This window comes from Hemibagrus wyckioides, linkage group LG05 (assembly GCF_019097595.1).
Source record: "Hemibagrus wyckioides isolate EC202008001 linkage group LG05, SWU_Hwy_1.0, whole genome shotgun sequence".
Taxonomy (NCBI): domain Eukaryota; kingdom Metazoa; phylum Chordata; class Actinopteri; order Siluriformes; family Bagridae; genus Hemibagrus; species Hemibagrus wyckioides.
Window position 1 is genome coordinate 4,471,590 of NC_080714.1, and position 19,049 is coordinate 4,490,638.

The 19,049-nt window shown below is 41.0% G+C and overlaps 1 protein-coding gene and 6 non-coding genes across 7 annotated transcripts; 5 read left to right on the top strand and 2 right to left on the bottom strand.

Annotated features, from left to right (window-relative positions):
* Positions 1-358: 358 nt before the first annotated feature.
* Positions 359-431, top strand: trnaf-gaa (transfer RNA phenylalanine (anticodon GAA)). Its single transcript has one exon. It is a non-coding gene; the product is annotated as a tRNA-Phe (tRNA).
* A 248-nt stretch (positions 432-679) lies between these two features.
* On the top strand, positions 680-761 carry trnas-gcu (transfer RNA serine (anticodon GCU)). The gene has a single exon. It is a non-coding gene; the product is annotated as a tRNA-Ser (tRNA).
* A 1,100-nt stretch (positions 762-1,861) lies between these two features.
* Positions 1,862-1,943, top strand: trnal-aag (transfer RNA leucine (anticodon AAG)). The gene has a single exon. It is a non-coding gene; the product is annotated as a tRNA-Leu (tRNA).
* A 2,048-nt stretch (positions 1,944-3,991) lies between these two features.
* trnaa-agc (transfer RNA alanine (anticodon AGC)) lies at positions 3,992-4,064 on the bottom strand. Its single transcript has one exon. It is a non-coding gene; the product is annotated as a tRNA-Ala (tRNA).
* A 1,564-nt stretch (positions 4,065-5,628) lies between these two features.
* On the top strand, positions 5,629-5,710 carry trnas-gcu (transfer RNA serine (anticodon GCU)). The gene has a single exon. It is a non-coding gene; the product is annotated as a tRNA-Ser (tRNA).
* A 1,100-nt stretch (positions 5,711-6,810) lies between these two features.
* On the top strand, positions 6,811-6,892 carry trnal-aag (transfer RNA leucine (anticodon AAG)). Its single transcript has one exon. It is a non-coding gene; the product is annotated as a tRNA-Leu (tRNA).
* Positions 6,893-10,587: 3,695 nt separating this feature from the next.
* On the bottom strand, positions 10,588-19,049 carry hpdb (4-hydroxyphenylpyruvate dioxygenase b). The gene is made up of 14 exons (XM_058389796.1): positions 18,936-19,049; positions 18,799-18,825; positions 18,571-18,633; positions 18,054-18,158; positions 17,145-17,187; positions 16,430-16,512; positions 15,847-15,936; positions 15,495-15,598; positions 15,317-15,394; positions 13,948-14,110; positions 13,617-13,688; positions 12,999-13,121; positions 12,781-12,897; positions 10,588-11,096 (listed from the first exon to the last, which is right to left on the bottom strand). Exons 1-14 carry the CDS (start codon positions 18,936-18,938, stop codon positions 10,986-10,988), a joined length of 1,182 nt encoding a protein of 393 aa, XP_058245779.1. The 5' UTR covers positions 18,939-19,049; the 3' UTR covers positions 10,588-10,985.

Genomic DNA, 19,049 nt, shown 5'->3' on the forward strand with positions numbered 1-19,049 from the left:
GGTCAGTACATTCCAGCGGGGTACTGACAAGTGGCGTATAGAGACAATGGTTTTCAGCATTTCTTACAAATAAAATTGAGTTTCATGTGAAAAATTAATATTCAGAAGGTACAAGGACGTTACATTACAGCATCTCACTCTGTTAGGCGTGTTAGTCGCAAGGCAGCCCATTTGTAGTGCCCGTGCCAGGCTTCCTCCTTGTCTGGCCGAATGACTCGGCCATCTTCTTACCACGCACGCGTAACCCCACCGGCGCCCTCGGGTAGCCTGGGATTTGAGTGGCGTAAGGCTCCCATGCCTTCTGTCGTGCTGACAAAAACGTGCTCGCTCACACATACTGGAGCGCCCTGGCAGAGGTGCCGAAATAGCTCAGTTGGGAGAGCGTTAGACTGAAGATCTAAAGGTCCCTGGTTCGATCCCGGGTTTCGGCAGCTGGCGGCAGAGTAGTCCGCCTGCGCGGACTTATGCCTCAGACTTGAAAACAGCAAAACGTGGAAATCAGATCCCCTGGTCGGAGAAAAACTCGGATGCTCCAGGACTCTTGGGTTCTTGAACGCTTAGCCTGCACCCTTCAGTTTACGTGACTGCGGTCTTCAATCATTGGCAAGGCAGCCCCCTAGCCCGCACGCCATTAGAAAACCCCTGCTTTTGACAAGGCGCCTTGGAAGCCCTGTCACCCGACGAGGTGGCCGAGAGGTTAAGGCGATGGACTGCTAATCCATTGTGCTCTGCACGCGTGGGTTCGAGTCCCACCCTCGTCGCGCGTGTTCTTCCCCTTTACCGCTATGCGCCCGGGTTTGTTGCAAGCCGACTGCTTCGGACCTGGCCCATGAGATGGAGTGAGAATAGTGAAAAGCTAGCGGTGGGTCTAATGCCGAGTTCACCCCGCACGATCTTAGCCCTGATTTTCAGTCGCTGGCAGGTTTTGCGAGATCGCGATCCCGCAATATCCAAGGCAAATCGGAGCTCGTGCACGCGAGTGACGATGGCGCAGTCTGAATTACCAAAGACGCGATCCGAGACAATCGCCGAAGCGTGGCAGATGCCCCTGAAATACCTGTCGGCGACTTATAATCCTGCAGTGTGAAAGGAGTTCTGAGGGACAAATACATTGGCGATGACCTACAGCCAATGAGAGAACAAGATACAGGGCAGCGGGAAGTTCGGGGAGGAGTTATAGACCACTATACCAGCAAGCACGGCTTCGGTTGGAGCACAATATTATAGGTTATTAGAGTGTATATGTTTTTATCAGAGAAAAATGTCTTAAGTATAGTTATATCAGAACAAATAAGCTTTACAATTACATCAAACAGAAATAAAGCAGAAACATTTGCTTGACCAGCCGCACCGGCAACAGCACATTGCAATGTTAATCATTTCTTCAATTATGCAGAACGCACCATCCTTGTTCCCCGCACAGACCATTTGGATCGCGCAGGGGGTGCCATTTCCAGTCTCGCGTGAGAACTCTGAAATCACTTCTCGCGTGCGTTTGATTGTGAAACGCAGTTTGAGGACCAGAAGGACTTGTCTGCGATTCTTCCTATTGTGAAGTCATGCAGTGTGTAACCGTCTCATCGTGCAATGTGAACACCGCAGCAACTGAATGCTCCCCCAGACAGTCGTGCAGCGTGAAAACAACAGTGATCCGACTACTTTGAAAATCGCGCAGTGTGAACTCGGCATAAGTGTTTCCCAACCTTGGGCTGCATTCCTATGCTGGTTGGACACACATGCTGTAAGTTCATATGAGCAAGCCACCTCAACAGGAGGTGGAGGATATGGACAGCCAATCCACGTTTCAAAGCCCTTGTGGGTTTGGATCTTGCTGATCTCGGAAAGACCCTGCTCGCCTGTGGGTAGCGTGGCCGAGCGGTCCAAGGCGCTGGATTAAGGCTCCAGTCTCTTCGGGGGCGTGGGTTCGAATCCCACCGCTGCCAGGCTGACCTTTTGTTCTTAAGCAGAAGCGTTCCTTCCGCCCAAGGCTACAGGGGTGGCGGTTGGCCACGGGGCCTTAAGCCGAGACCAGTCGAGGTCAGTGACCTGCCGCGAGCCGAGGCCGCGCTCCCTCCTTTCTTGGGAATGGTTAGGTGTCTCCTGTAGAGCTGGTGAAGCGGAAGGCGTGTTAGTCGCACGGCAGCCCATTTGTGGTGCCCGTGCCAGGCTTCCTCCTTGTCTGGCCGAATGACTCGGCCATCTTCTTACCACGCGCGCGTAACCCCACCGGCGCCCTCGGTTAAGCACTGTTAACAAGCGTTAGGTGTCAGTAGATTCCAGTGTGGTATTGACCTGTGAAGTACAGAGACGAGGGTGTCCAGCATTTCTTGCTAATAAAATTGAGTTTAATTTGAAAAATGAATGTTTAAAAATTCACATTAACCAATGCTCATAATTCATGTTTTATTGTTTTGTTACATTAGTTCATATAACTCCAATATGTATGATTATTTAAGGTCAACATAAATGTATTTATGCGATTTGCTCTTTATTACATGCACAGACTTTTACTATTTTTTTTTTGGGGCTAAGTGTCCTGTGTTTTTGTGTTGTCTTTTTTGTATTTATTATTTTTGCACTGTCTTGTCGTTGCTTTGTTTGCACCTAGCTGCACACTTTTCACTTTATGTGGCTTGGACGAACTTTCGGCCCTAGCTTTGTGTTGTTCTTGTGTTTGATCTTCATGTTGTATGTTCATGTAGCACCAGGTCCTGGAGAAACGTTGTTTCATTTCACTATGTACTGCGTCTGTGTACTGTGTACACTATGTACTAACCATACGGAGGAGCTTTCTTTATTACTGGCCATGTTAAAAAAAAAACCCAGCTGTTTGTTTGGTAAAAGAGCCAGATTCATGGATAATATACAACAGATATAAAAAAAAAACTACAAATATTTTAAAATATTAAACCTTCAATGTATAAATGTGAAGAAAAAAAAAGAGAACAGTTCTAGCTGAAGAAAAGCAGCCCTAAATCATAATGCTAACACCACCATGCTGTACCATGGACATGGTGTTTATTTCATGGTGTGTGTTTTGTACCAAACATTTGGAATTATGGAATTATTCTTATTATTTGGTTCATTCAGGACACAGCCACATTCCCAATTAGAAAAGAGAGATTTTCCCCAAATTTTGTCCCTAAAATATTTCTTCTTTTTCATTTTTAAATTTGTAGATATATTTCCCAGTGACAACAAAAAATATCCGACATGTTTTATCTTGGTTTCTTATTTTACAAAACCTGCCCATTTAAAAGGGGTGTGTAGACTTTTTTATATCCACTGTATATTAAAAAAAACATAGGCTCAGTGATACAACAAAACATTTACAGAATACTGCAAGTGAAGGGTTTCATATTCTTAAAAAATCACAGCTTTCATATATAAAAAGATGATTGGATATACTGGTAAAGAAAGGCTGGTTTAGACTTCCATTTAACAAGACAAAACAACAGTTTTATGAGTGTAAACTCATCAGTCCTGATCACTTCCCCTTGTTGGAAAACTCTCCAGTTACAGTTTTTCCCACTCTTACTCTGGAGACCCCTTCCATATTAAAAACTTTATCTGTAGACAACATCCTGTGGTATAAATTTAAAAAATAAGTTATTTTAGTAAAAAGCAGAGTTTTAGCATACTCACCTAAGGATGCCACTACTTTTTTTCCTTCTTAAACCTACCCCCAACCATCTTGGTTGAGTTATTTGCTTGTTGATTGAGAAATTTCAGTATATAACATGCCCTAAAGATTTGTTGTTTAGACGGAAACAATATTAACTAGAGGATCAAGCCCGCTACCTTTTGCATGCTAAGCAAGCACGCTACCATTTGAGCTAATTCCCTTCAACAAATACAAGGGCTCAGTAGAGTCCACCGGGTAGATTCCACCTAGACCTAGAAGTACTAAAGACATCCCCTTGTTGGAAAACTCTCCAGTTACAGCTTTTGTGCCCCAAAGATGCTTTGTTTAGAAGGAAATAACATTAACTGGAGAATGCGGGCATCGATCCCGCTACCTCTCGCATGCTAAGCGAGCGCTCTACCATTTGAGCTAATTCCCCCCTACCAGGGAGGACAAATTTTCCATGGCCCGAGGGTTCTCTGGATTGATAGGGGAAGCTAATTTTAGCTAGACTTATGCCGAGTTCACACTGCACGATTTTCAAAGCGGTCAGATCATGGCTGTTTTCACACTGCACGACTATCTAGGGTGGCATTCAGCCGCTGCTGTGTTCACACTCCACAATGGATCGGCGACAGTAGGTTACACGCTGCATGACTTCACAACAGGAAGAATCGCCCACATCTCTGTCTGGAACACAAACTACGTTTCACAACCGAACGTATGCGAGAAATAATAAGGAAATACACCGAATCAGAGTTCTCACGCGAGATTGGAAATGGAAACCTGCCAAAGGGCCAGTGAGAGTAACAAGGATTGCACATTGGGCAGAACGCAGACACTAACTGGAGAATGCGGGCATCGATCCTGCTACCATTCACATGCTAAGCGAGCGCCCTACCATTTGAGCTAAGGGCCCTCAGCAAGCACGAGGGCTCAGTGGATTTCACCGGGTAGATTCAACCTAGACCTAGAAGTTCTGAAGACGTCCCCTTGTTGGAAAACTCTCCAGTTACAGCTTTTCTGCCCTAAAGATGCTTTGTTTAGATGGAAATAATATTAACTGGAGAATGCGGGCATCTATCCCGCTACCTCTCGCATGCTAAGCGAGCACTCTACCGTTTGCGCTAATTCCCCTTTATCAACACTAGAGGTCAGTACATTCCAGCGGGGTACTGACCGGTGCAGTATAGAGACAAGGGTTTTCAGCATTTCTTTCAAATAAAATTGAGTTTCATGTGAAAAATTAATATTTAGAAGGTAGAGGGACGTTAAATTACAGCATCTCATTCTCTCTCCCTCTGTCTCTCTCTCTCTCTCTCTCTCTCTCTCTCTCTCTCACTCTCTCTCTCCCATTTAACAAGACAAAAAAAGTTTTATGAGTGTAGACTTATAAGCCCTGAAGACTTCCCCTTGTTGGAAAACTACAGCTTTTCACTTTCCTGACTCTTACACAGTGTGAACACTGGAGACTCCTTCCAGTGTAGTAAAATACAATAATAAAGTGATAATATGTTCAGAAACAGAGTTTTAGCGTTCTCACCTAAAGAAGCTACTAATTTTTTTCTTTTTAAAGCTACTCCCAACCATCTTGGCGGGGATATTTGCTTGTTGATATAGCTTGTTAATTGAGAAATTTCAGTATATAATATGCCCTAAAGATTTGTTGTTTGGACAGAAACAATGTTAACTGGAGAATGCGGGCATCGATCGCGCTACCTCTCGCATGCTAAGCGAGCGCTCTCCCATTTGAGCTAATTCCCCTCAACAAAAGACAGGGCTCAGTAGATTCGACCGGGTAGATTCCGCCTAGTCGTAGACGTTCTGAAGACGTCCCCTTGTTGGAAAATTCTCCAGTTACAGCTTTTCTGCCCTAAAGATGCTTTGTTTAGAAGGAAATAACATTAACTGGAGAATGCGGGCATCGATCCCACTACCTCTCGCATGCTAAGCGAGCGCTCTACCATTTGAGCTAACAAGGCGCCTTGGAAGCCCTGTCACCCGACGAGGTGGCCGAGAGGTTAAGGCGATGGACTGCTAATCCATTGTGCTCTGCACGCGTGGGTTCGAGTCCCACCCTCGTCGCGCGTGTTCTTCCCCTTTACCGCTATGCGCCCGGGTTTGTTGCAAGCCGACTGCTTCGGACCTGGCCCATGAGATGGAGTGAGAATAGTGAAAAGCTAGCGGTGGGTCTAATGCCGAGTTCACCCCGCACGATCTTAGCCCTGATTTTCAGTCGCTGGCAGGTTTTGCGAGATCGCGATCCCGCAATATCCAAGGCAAATCGGAGCTCGTGCACGCGAGTGACGATAGCGCAGTCTGAATTACCAAAGACGCGATCCGAGACAATCGCCGAAGCGTGGCAGATGCCCCTGAAATACCTGTCGGCGACTTATAATCCTGCAGTGTGAAAGGAGTTCTGAGGGACAAATACATTGGCGATGACCTACAGCCAATGAGAGAACAAGATACAGGGCAGCGGGAAGTTCGGGGAGGAGTTATAGACCACTATACCAGCAAGCACGGCTTCGGTTGGAGCACAATATTATAGGTTATTAGAGTGTATATGTTTTTATCAGAGAAAAATGTCTTAAGTATAGTTATATCAGAACAAATAAGCTTTACAATTACATCAAACAGAAATAAAGCAGAAACATTTGCTTGACCAGCCGCACCGGCAACAGCACATTGCAATGTTAATCATTTCTTCAATTATGCAGAACGCACCATCCTTGTTCCCCGCACAGACCATTTGGATCGCGCAGGGGGTGCCATTTCCAGTCTCGCGTGAGAACTCTGAAATCACTTCTCGCGTGCGTTTGATTGTGAAACGCAGTTTGAGGACCAGAAGGACTTGTCTGCGATTCTTCCTATTGTGAAGTCATGCAGTGTGTAACCGTCTCATCGTGCAATGTGAACACCGCAGCAACTGAATGCTCCCCCAGACAGTCGTGCAGCGTGAAAACAACAGTGATCCGACTACTTTGAAAATCGCGCAGTGTGAACTCGGCATAAGTGTTTCCCAACCTTGGGCTGCATTCCTATGCTGGTTGGACACACATGCTGTAAGTTCATATGAGCAAGCCACCTCAACAGGAGGTGGAGGATATGGACAGCCAATCCACGTTTCAAAGCCCTTGTGGGTTTGGATCTTGCTGATCTCGGAAAGACCCTGCTTGCCTGTGGGTAGCGTGGCTGAGCGGTCCAAGGCGCTGGATTAAGGCTCCAGTCTCTTCGGGGGCGTGGTTTCGAATCCCACCGCTGCCAGGCTGACCTTTTGTTCTTAAGCAGAAGCGTTCCTTCCGCCCAAGGCTACAGGGGTGGCGGTTGGCCACGGGGCCTTAAGCCGAGACCAGTCCTTTCTTGGGAATGGTTAGGTGTCTCCTGTAGAGCTGGTGAAGCGGAAGGCGTGTTAGTCGCACGGCAGCCCATTTGTGGTGCCCGTGCCAGGCTTCCTCCTTGTCTGGCCGAATGACTCGGCCATCTTCTTACCACGCGCGCGTAACCCCACCGGCGCCCTCGGTTAAGCACTGTTAACAAGCGTTAGGTGTCAGTAGATTCCAGTGTGGTATTGACCTGTGAAGTACAGAGACGAGGGTGTCCAGCATTTCTTGCTAATAAAATTGAGTTTAATTTGAAAAATGAATGTTTAAAAATTCACATTAACCAATGCTCATAATTCATGTTTTATTGTTTTGTTACATTAGTTCATATAACTCCAATATGTATGATTATTTAAGGTCAACATAAATGTATTTATGCGATTTGCTCTTTATTACATGCACAGACTTTTACTATTTTTTTTTTGGGGCTAAGTGTCCTGTGTTTTTGTGTTGTCTTTTTTGTATTTATTATTTTTGCACTGTCTTGTCGTTGCTTTGTTTGCACCTAGCTGCACACTTTTCACTTTATGTGGCTTGGACGAACTTTCGGCCCTAGCTTTGTGTTGTTCTTGTGTTTGATCTTCATGTTGTATGTTCATGTAGCACCAGGTCCTGGAGAAACGTTGTTTCATTTCACTATGTACTGCGTCTGTGTACTGTGTACACTATGTACTAACCATACGGAGGAGCTTTCTTTATTACTGGCCATGTTAAAAAAAAAACCCAGCTGTTTGTTTGGTAAAAGAGCCAGATTCATGGATAATATACAACAGATATAAAAAAAAAACTACAAATATTTTAAAATATTAAACCTTCAATGTATAAATGTGAAGAAAAAAAAAGAGAACAGTTCTAGCTGAAGAAAAGCAGCCCTAAATCATAATGCTAACACCACCATGCTGTACCATGGACATGGTGTTTATTTCATGGTGTGTGTTTTGTACCAAACATTTGGAATTATGGAATTATTCTTATTATTTGGTTCATTCAGGACACAGCCACATTCCCAATTAGAAAAGAGAGATTTTCCCCAAATTTTGTCCCTAAAATATTTCTTCTTTTTCATTTTTAAATTTGTAGATATATTTCCCAGTGACAACAAAAAATATCCGACATGTTTTATCTTGGTTTCTTATTTTACAAAACCTGCCCATTTAAAAGGGGTGTGTAGACTTTTTTATATCCACTGTATATTAAAAAAAACATAGGCTCAGTGATACAACAAAACATTTACAGAATACTGCAAGTGAAGGGTTTCATATTCTTAAAAAATCACAGCTTTCATATATAAAAAGATGATTGGATATACTGGTAAAGAAAGGCTGGTTTAGACTTCCATTTAACAAGACAAAACAACAGTTTTATGAGTGTAAACTCATCAGTCCTGATCACTTCCCCTTGTTGGAAAACTCTCCAGTTACAGTTTTTCCCACTCTTACTCTGGAGACCCCTTCCATATTAAAAACTTTATCTGTAGACAACATCCTGTGGTATAAATTTAAAAAATAAGTTATTTTAGTAAAAAGCAGAGTTTTAGCATACTCACCTAAGGATGCCACTACTTTTTTTCCTTCTTAAACCTACCCCCAACCATCTTGGTTGAGTTATTTGCTTGTTGATTGAGAAATTTCAGTATATAACATGCCCTAAAGATTTGTTGTTTAGACGGAAACAATATTAACTAGAGGATCAAGCCCGCTACCTTTTGCATGCTAAGCAAGCACGCTACCATTTGAGCTAATTCCCTTCAACAAATACAAGGGCTCAGTAGAGTCCACCGGGTAGATTCCACCTAGACCTAGAAGTACTAAAGACATCCCCTTGTTGGAAAACTCTCCAGTTACAGCTTTTGTGCCCCAAACATGCTTTGTTTAGAAGGAAATAACATTAACTGGAGAATGGGGGCATCGATCTCGCTACCTCTCGCATGCTAAGCAAGCGCTCTACCATTGAGCTAATTCCCCCCTACAATGAATTACAAATTTTCCATGGCCCGAGGGTTCTCTGGATTGATAGGGGAAGCTAATTTTAGCTAGACTTATGCCGAGTTCACACTGCACGATTTTCAAAGCGGTCAGATCATTGCTGTTTTCACACTGCACGACTATCTAGGGTGGCATTCAGCCGCTGCTGTGTTCACACTCCACAATGGATCGGCGACAGTAGGTTACACGCTGCATGACTTCACAACAGGAAGAATCGCCCACATCTCTGTCTGGAACACAATCTGCGTTTCACAACCAAATGTATGCGAGAAATAATAAGGAAATACACCGAATCAGAGTTGTCGTGTGAGACTTGAAATGGAACCCCACAAAAAGTTTGCGAGCCAAATGGCCGGTGAGTGTAAGGCCAATCCGCTCCAGAGTTTAGCTCCAACCCTGATCAAACTCCTCTACCTGTGATTTACTAATGATCCTGAAGACACTGTTTAGCGTGCTGATTGAGGTTAGATCTAAACTCTGCAGGAAAGTGGCTCTTGTGGGCCAGATTTGAGGATCCCTGGTGTAGACTTATAAGCCCTGAAGACTTCCCCTTGTTGGAAAACTACAGCTTTTCGCTTTCCTGACTCTTACACAGTGTGAACACTGCAGACTCCTTCCAATGTAGTAAAATAGAATAATCAAGTGATAATATGTTCATAAACAGAGTTTTAGCGTACTCACCTAAGCAAGCTATAAGTTCGTTTCTTTTTAAACCTACTCCCAACCATCTTGGTGGCAATATTTGCTTCTTTATAAGATGATTCAGCTTGTTGATTGAGAAATTTCAGTACATAATATGCCCTAAAGATTTGCTGTTTAGACAGAAAGCGGCATCAATCCCGCTACCTCTCGCATGCTAAGCAAGCACTCTAACATTTGAGCTATTTCCCCTTAACGAAGAGTAAAGGTCGGTAGATTCTACTAGGGTACTGACCGGTGAAGTATAGAGACAATGGTTTTCAGTAGTTCTTATAAATGAAATTGAGTTTAATTTGAAAAATTAATGTTTTAAAAAAAAACACATTAACCAATGCTCATACTTCATGTTTTATTGTTCTGTTCATATAACTCCAATATGTATGAATATTTAAGGTGAACATAAATGTATTTTTCCGATTTGCTCTTTATTACATGCACAGCCACTTTTAACACATGCATTGCTGATAAGACAAAAATGATTAGCTTATTTGGTTTCTCATACTAACCATAAGGAGGAGCTTTCTTTATTACTGGCCATGTTGATAAACAGCTGTTTGGTAAAAGAGACAGATTCGTGGATAATATACAACAGATATTCAAAAAAAATCTACAAATGGCAGGTGTTTGTGATGAAAAAATATTAAACTAATCTTCATTGTATAATTGTGAAAAACAATCACAAATATTTTTTTAAGATTTCATAATCAAATCCTTGATTTGAATGGATGCTTTGGGTCATTGTCCTTACTACGAGACACCTGAAGATTTTTCATATATTTATGATTTGCTCTACCTTTCAAAAAGAACAGTTCTAGCTGAAGAAAAGCAGCCCTAAATCATAATGCTAACACCACCATGCTGTACCATAGACATGGTGTTTATTTCATGATGTGTGTTTTGTACCAAACATTTGGAATTATGGAATTATTCTTATTATATAGTTCATTCAGGACACAGCCACATTCCCAATTAGAAAAGAGAGATTTTCCCCCAATTTTGTCACTAAAATACTTTTTTTTTTCATTCAATTTGTAGGTATATTTCCCAGTGACAACAAAAAATATCTTACATTTTTAATCTTGGTTTGTTATTTTACATTATAAAAACCTGCCCATTTAAAAGGGGTGTGTAGACTTTTTTTTATATCCACTGTATATTAAAAAAAACATAGGTTCAGTGATACAACAAAACATTTACAGAATACTGCAAGTGAAGAGTTTCATATTCTTAAAAAAATCACAGCTTTCATATATATAAAAAGATGAGTGGATATACTGGTAAACAAAGGCTGGTTTAGATTTCTTCAGATGTCCCATTGGGCAGGAGGACAGTGAGGTTCCCCCTGGCATGCTGGTCTGCCTCAATTGCCTCAAAAAGAGACTTGAAGTTTCCTGCACCGAAGCCCTGAAACATTAAAGTGAGACATTACATTATTGCATCTCTCTCTCTCATTCTCTTTCCTATCTTTCTCTCTCTTCCATTTAACAAGACAAAAAGTCCTGATCACTTCCCCTTGTTGGACAACTCTCCAGTTACAGTTTTTCTGAGTCTTACCCTGGAGACTCCTTTCATAAACGCTAAAAAACTTTATCTGTAGACAACATATTGTGGTATAAATTTAAATAATGAATTATTTTAATAAAAAACAGAGTTTTAGCGTACTCACCTAAGGAATACCACTAGTTTTTTTCTTCCTAAACCTACCTCCAACCATTTGGTTGCGTTATTTGCTTGTTGATAAGATGATTCAGCTTGTTGATTGAGAAATTTCAGTATATAATATGCCCTAAAGATTTGTTGTTTAGACAGAAGCAACATTAACTGGAGAATGCAGGCATCAACCCCGCTACCTCTCGCATGCTAAGCGAGCGCTCTACCATTTGAGCGAATTCCCCTCAACATTCATGAAAGGTCAGTAGATCCCACCTGGCAGGGTTCCCCAACCGTTTTGTGTATAATGGACCGATTTGATACCAGACAAATTTTCCACGGCCCGGGGGTTCTCTGGATTGATAGGGGAAGCAAATTTTAGCTAGACTTATGCCGATTTCACACTGCACGATTTTCAAAGTGGTCAGATCACGGCTGTTTTCACACTGCACGACTATCTAGGGTAGCATTCAGTCGCTGCTGTGTTCACACTGCACAATGGATCGGCGACAGGAGGTTACACGCTGCATGACTTCACAACAGGAAGAATCGCCCACATCTCTGTCTGGAACACAAACTACGTTTCACAACCAAACGTATGCGAGAAATAATAAGGAAATACACCGAATCAGAGAACCCCGCAAAAAGTTCGCGAGCCAAATGGCCGGTGAGGGTAACAAGGATTGTGTGTTCTGCAGAACTAAACAAATGAATTTTATTAATTTTTCAATGTGCTGCTCCTGATGCGGCTGTCCAAGCAATTATTTCTGCTTTATTTCTGTTTGATGTAATTGTAAAGCGTATGTATTCTGATATATATCTATATTTAAGACATCTTTTTGGGATAAAAACCTATAAACTCTATGAAACTATAATATTGTGCTCCAACCTAAGCCATGCTTGCTGATATTGTGGTCCATATCTCCTCCCCGAACTACCCGCTGCCCTGTATCTTGCTCTCTCATTGGCTGTAGGTCATCATCAAGGTATTTTTCAGTCAAGAACTCCTTTCATACTGCATGAGTTTGATATATTCAAAATTTACTTTCAATATTGATATTTCATGGGCATTGGTGATTCTCTCAGATCGCGTCTTTGGTAATTCACAATGCGCGATTGTCACTCGTATGCACAAGCTCTGATTTCGGGTATGTTTTAGCGATTTCGCAAAACTAGTTGACGACTGAAAATCAGGGCTAAAATCATGCAGTGTGAACTCGGCATTACTGATGTATAGAAAAACCCGCGGCTGCGTCAAATGTGGGAATGAGGCATGGGCAGAAGTGGCAATTTTTTGAAACAAAATACATATAATTTTAAGTTATATATAAAATAAGATATAAGTTGATTGTTTCTTTCCGGCCCGGTACCAAATGATCCGCGGCCTGGTGGTTGGGGATCCTTGCTGTAAAGTATAGTCAGTTCAGACTGTACAGACCTGATGGTTGTTCCTCTGGATGACCTCCAGGAACACAGTGGGTCGATCCTGAACTGGCTTGGTGAAGATCTGGAGGAGGTAACCATTATCATCGTAGTCCACCAAGATTTGCAGCTCCTAGATGAACAACAGTCATTGTGAAATTTGGTGACCGTTGTCGAGACCAAAACATTTCTTATTCATTTCCTGTTAAGAGGAGAACGAGAGGAGAAACTGACCTCTAAAGTGCTGAGGTCCTCGTTGATTTTGACCTTTGAGTTTTTTAGTTTCTCTCGGAGCTGCTCGTAGTAGGCATTTGGCACAGACATGAACTCCATGCCACGTTCTTTTAGATTACGGATCTACACACACACCATAAACAATAAAGGACCATGTACATATATACCTGCATATACAGTTCATTGACAATTTAAAGGAAAAGAAAAGTACAGTAAGGTGTTTGGTCCCTATGAGCCACCAGAACATCTTCAATCCTCCTTAACACAGAGTCTATGTGTCTCTGGAATTGAGCTGGAGCACTGAACACATCTGAAAATAATCCCTCTGATGGTGTTTTGATGAAGGTGATATAGAACACAGTCTCAACACCAAAGCCACCTGATAGATTTTCCTTTAATTTGTCAAAATATTGTGTATATGTCTAATGGTAATGTTGGTCACGTGATTATATTTTGGTCACATTATTACACAGTTTTTCTCTTATAGTCAACTTTTATAGATATGTGATATGTTATATGCGTGTTCTAGTTTTAAAATAATTTTTTAATATATATATATATATATAAAAAAAATCCTTTTTGAAGCATTGGATGATGGATAAACCTTTTTTTACTCACAGCTTTGATAATGTTTGAGGTGTTCATGGCAATGTGCTGGACTCCCGGACCACTGTAATACTCCACATACTCCTACACACACACACACACACACACACACACACACACACACACACACACAGAAATACTGATGTAACAAATGACTGTCTGTATAGCTGCTCATAAATATTTTCCAGTTTTTTTTTTCTTCACATTTTCCTTATCTGCATATTTGAATACTTCTTATGTAAACATGGACATACTGTGTGTGAAAAGCAAAGATTATGTACATAATGACTGGAAGTGTGTGGGGCTGTTTGGTGGTGGTGTGTGTGTGGGAGGGTCTTCTTGCCTGGATCTGGGACTTGCGTTTACCAATGGCAGGTTCGTTGATCGGCATCTTCACCGTCTCCTCGTAGTTAGCCACAACGATGGAGCGGAGAGCACTGAACTCCGTCTGCAGCTGTTTATCATCTACAGACCAGAAACGGTGGAACAGGAGGTTCCTCTGGTACCTGTACACACACACACACACACACACATACACAGAGTTCAAATGAAAGTGGATCCAATAGGGTATTAATTTGAAGAATTATCTGTACGCTGTATTAAAAAGTCTCTTTCTCTTTCTCTCTCTCTCTCTCTCTCTCTCTCTCTCTCTCTCTGTTGAGACCAGCCCCAGTGCTCTCCTCTATCCCACCCCTTTAACTGCTTCCAGATGCAGACTGACAGCCTCAGGTTTTTGCTCAGTCAGAGGCTAATGTGGACTCGCCCCTTTCTTGAGCCCCCAGAGGCAGCCACAGAACCTCAACCATCTCTCTCTCTCTCTCTCTCTCTCTCTCTCTCTCTCTCTCTCTCTCTCTCTCTCTCTCTCTCATTCTTTCCAGTCATAATCAATCTGCAGCGTGCATCACTCATCCCCACTCCTTCTGTCAAAAATATCCTAATGCACGTTACGCACAGCGACTTTAGATAAACGATATATGTTTACATGGAGTAAGTGGTTACACACGGCATACAAGGTGCATTTAAACATACACATATGACCATTTTGGAACGGAAACACATAAAGCTTTCAGTACTGGGAAGATTTGAGACTAGGGAAGGTGTATGAGCTGTACTCTGATTGGTCAGGAGAAGAGAGGTAGGTCTCCACCCTCTAATTAAAGTCAGCTTTCATTTATGGTTTTTAGACTTAAGTGCATTTTGCTTCCTGACCTGGTGCTTAACACATAACCTGAATCTTTGAAGCCGAAAAGGTGTGGCTTTGTGTCTGTCAATCACAGTGAAGAAGGTGTGGCTTTGTCTCTGTCGATCATAGTGAAGGAGGCGTGGCTATGTGTCTGTCAATCACAGTGAAGGAGGTATGGCTATGTGTCTGTCAAACACAGTGAAGGAGGTATGGGTTTGTGTCTGTCAATCACAGTAAAGGAGGTGTGGGTTTGTGTCTGTCAGTCACAGTGAAGGAGGTGTCGCCTTGTGTCTGTCAATCACAGTAAAGGAAGTGTGGGTTTGTGTCTGTAAATCATAGTAAAGGAGGTGTGGCTTTGTGTCTGTCAATAACGGTGGAGGAGTTGTGCCTTGGTGTCTGTCCATCATAGTGAAGGAGGCGTAGCTATATGTCTGTCAATAATAGTGAAGGAGGTGTGGCTTTGTGTCTGTCAGTCACATTGAAGGAGGTGTGGCTATGTGTCTGTCAATCACAGTGAATCAAATCTCACCATTCTACCACAGACAACATCTCGTTATCTGGCTGATTTCCCACCACATGATCGATAAAATCTAAATGTCCGCTGGGCCTGCGAAAGAAGAAAGCTTAAATTCATACATAATTAAATGTAAAAAATGATTGAGACTCATAACTGGTAACTGATACACATAAGTGCCTTTCTAACTCACAGCTGAGCCAGGAGTGGATCACGGAAGAGCGGAGAGTGGAATCCTGGGAGAAAAAGTCCTGTATATCCCTTTCTTTCCACCAGTGTGTGAGTCGTATCTCCATACTGAAAACAGGAAAAATAGAAATCATGACTGAAAAGAGAGCTCAAGTCGACCAGGTGGTCTTTATATGAAACAGTTCTAAAGTAATTAATTATTTATTATTTATCAAATCCCAGGACTGCTAAAATATTACTGGTGGAAATCTTTTAGATGTTTAATTGATGGCTTAGAAATAGATTAGTAGATAGAGGAGGATGTTAAGACCTCCAAATGAATCAATATCTTCCAAAAGACATGAAGCCATACGTACTGTCTGCAGCACAGCCAGTTTCACACTGCCAAACTCATCCTCCAGCACATAAGATTCCTTGAGGATGATGGCACCTCGCTCTCTGGCTTTCTGCACACACACACACACACACACACACACACACACACACTGAAAACTTTGCAGTACTTTCAGCACGTTTTAGTGAATCAAATCATTTGACTCAGCTCACTAACGAGTCGACTCCCAAACGACTCATTTCCATTTTACCCCTTTACCGCATTGCAGAATCATAAATCTAAACTAATCTATCACATAAAGATAAGAAAAGAAGTCTTACTCTCACTAGAACCGGCTCTAAATGATTATGCTGTCAGAGAAAACTCAGATGTTGATAAGATTCATGTAAGATTCATTCGGTTACAGTCACACTCTATACAATCATTGGTATAATGAATGGAGACAGCTGATGATTTTTCAATGACAGCATCACAGACACGAGTAGACTTAAAAAAGCAGACTCAGAGTTGACCTGTTCGGAAATGACACATCACTTCTGTACATTTAAGGCAGGTAACTGTAGTGACTTGAAGAAGTGAAGAAGAAAAGCGATGATGGTCTTTACCTGCACAAGGAAATCACAGTCCTCTACAGTGAAGGCGACGTCTTTGACTCCATCTCCATGTTTCACCAAGTGCTCCCCCATCTCTGATTGGATAAAACAGTTTGTTTGATTTCATTAAATCGGTTTCCTTTCAAGACCTAAACAATTTTTTTATGGGAAATAAAAAATTACATAGTAGGGCAAATAAGAGCACAGAATCTCATACATTTACCTGTAATAAAAAATACAGCTTTATATAATATCCACACACACACACACACACTTGAAATATATAAATATAATATGTAATAAATTATATGCATTCCATTAATCTCTATTTATATTCCAATATATTATATCTGACTTTATATGATTTTATATATATATATATATATATATATATATATATATATATATATATATATATATATATATATATATATATATATATATATATATAATATTATTGTATATTCTATTTTCTTTCTATCTTTCTTTTTGCTTCTTTCTATTATTTGTTGCTGCACTGTGGGATGAGCAACTAAGAAAAAACAATTCAGTGCATTACATCTGACAAATAAAGAGCATTTGGAATAAGAGAAATAAAACACATCACAATATGAAGATATTACAAAATAATCTTCAGGGCTGATTATTTTCCTATAAAGGCATAATGTTTTATTCAATATGTGATGGTTGATGTTTAAACCACGAGCATGCATGAGTTTTCTCTAACCTTTGTTTCCAGGATTCAGCGCAGAGGAGAAGACATAAATAATCTGTGTTAAGGGGAAAAAAAGAAATGCAAATTAACAATGAAATTATCTGCCTCATGCACAATGTTGATTATCCACAATAACAATAATAATACAGCACATGTCTACACTGAAAAAAAAAATTGGAGTAGAATTTACTTGAAAAAAGCCAGGGTAAAAACGTCACTTAGAAATTACTAGCAAATTTAATAGAACATGAATTTTAAGTAAATGAAATTCATGGTGGCTTTAATTAAAATATATATATTTTTTAAAAAGGGTAAATCTTACACGCTCTTTATAAAGGTGATCTAAGTAATGCTTATAGATCTGAGATTTTTACATTTTGGTGCTTTTTATTTTTTTTTAAATAGGAGCCCTGGTTATTATTGGATTCTTGAGTAACTGCTTTAATTTTGTTTCTTAAATTCTTGAGTACTTTAAGCATCTTTTCTTTACATTTACTTCATATTACATTTATCAAAGTATTAATACTGATATACATGTGTTCAGCAAAAATATACCTGATCACAAGTCAGTAACATGTTACTAAATAGAAATATAATTATTCTGTTTTTAAGCCAAATAAAAAATGTCATTTTAAAGCAACCATCAATGACAAATCAACCATTTATCCATTCTTTCCTTCAATCCTTTATACTTTTTTTCCCGTTTGTATCTTCTCTGTGTCTATGGCCAGAGCTAAACTTCCTTTACATCTCGTATCACGCTCCAGTACGAATGAATGGAGAAGTGCATTAGTGCATTATCATTTCATTCACCTCTCCCACCGCTGACGTGTGTCAGTATGAATATAAATATACACTAGAGATGTTTAATCACCACTGGAGATTGGGGGGGTATTGAATACATATGATGAGAATGCTCACCTTTCCCTGCTTCACCACGTGAGAGACGACATGACGGCTGCCTGTCTCCAGACCACGGTATGCCAGCGGCTCAAATCCCAGCTTGTTGCAGTAAAAAGAGGCAGCCTGGGAGAAAAACACATAAAACACCCATCTTAAGTAACTGTTTGTTCAGAAAGAATGTGTGTGTGGTGTCTTGTGATGGACCCCATGTTTCTTTTTTTCCCCCACCCTAAATTCACTTTATTTGTATTTTCTGTTATTCTCATCCCTCAAAGCATTAAACCTGAACATGTCATCTAGCCAAAGACGTATGAACTGAGCACCCGCGAGCGGTCAAAGGAGAGCCGGATGTGAGAAAGACTCTCAGCATGGATCAAATTAACCAGAGGATGGAGTTTTAACTTGGACGTCTCCTCCCCTCTGAAGAGCCAATAGCATCCTTCAGTGCAGAAACTCCTCTGGGGTTCAATGGGTTTAATGCACAATGAGGTAAAAACAAAACAAACCCATGATGTTATCAATAAATAAGACTTACCTGCTTGGCATTGCCCACCCAGAAAGTAAGGTGGTCAAAGCTGATCAATTTGCCCTGCTCGTGCTGACAGAAAGAATCAAACAAATGAGGGGTAATGAATGAAGCATGTAATAAATGGTGATTTGAGTGGCTTTGAATTAAATTATCATTTAATAAACATGCAGGAAAATAATAAACTGGAAACACAGCAAAGAGAAATAAATGACCTATAAATTAGACGAGTGTTACCTTTTCACCTTTATCCGTGTAGGAAGTCTAGGAAAATAAGGAATCAAACTTTTCAGCTTCATTTCGAAGTTTCTCTGTATCATGCTTGTACATAACATTTGAAAATGTAGAGAGAAGAGAAGAAAAAGTCAGCTTACCATAGTGATGTGCTGCAGCTCCTGAGATTCAAGGTGCAATTTTTGTTCTGGTCCCAAATATAAATAGAGGGAGGGTGATGTAGCTCTGCCTCAGAGAGGGTGGGTCATGTAAGA

Bases quoted from the DNA above. Each gene is read 5' to 3' on its own strand.
- hpdb (XM_058389796.1), bottom strand. The intron at 18,159-18,570 runs GTAAGTCTTATT...TTTTTCTCCCAG, and splicing joins GGGTGGGCAATGCCAAGCAG to GCTGCCTCTTTTTACTGCAA. The intron at 15,599-15,846 runs GTACGTATGGCT...TCCTGTTTTCAG, and splicing joins AACTGGCTGTGCTGCAGACA to TATGGAGATACGACTCACAC.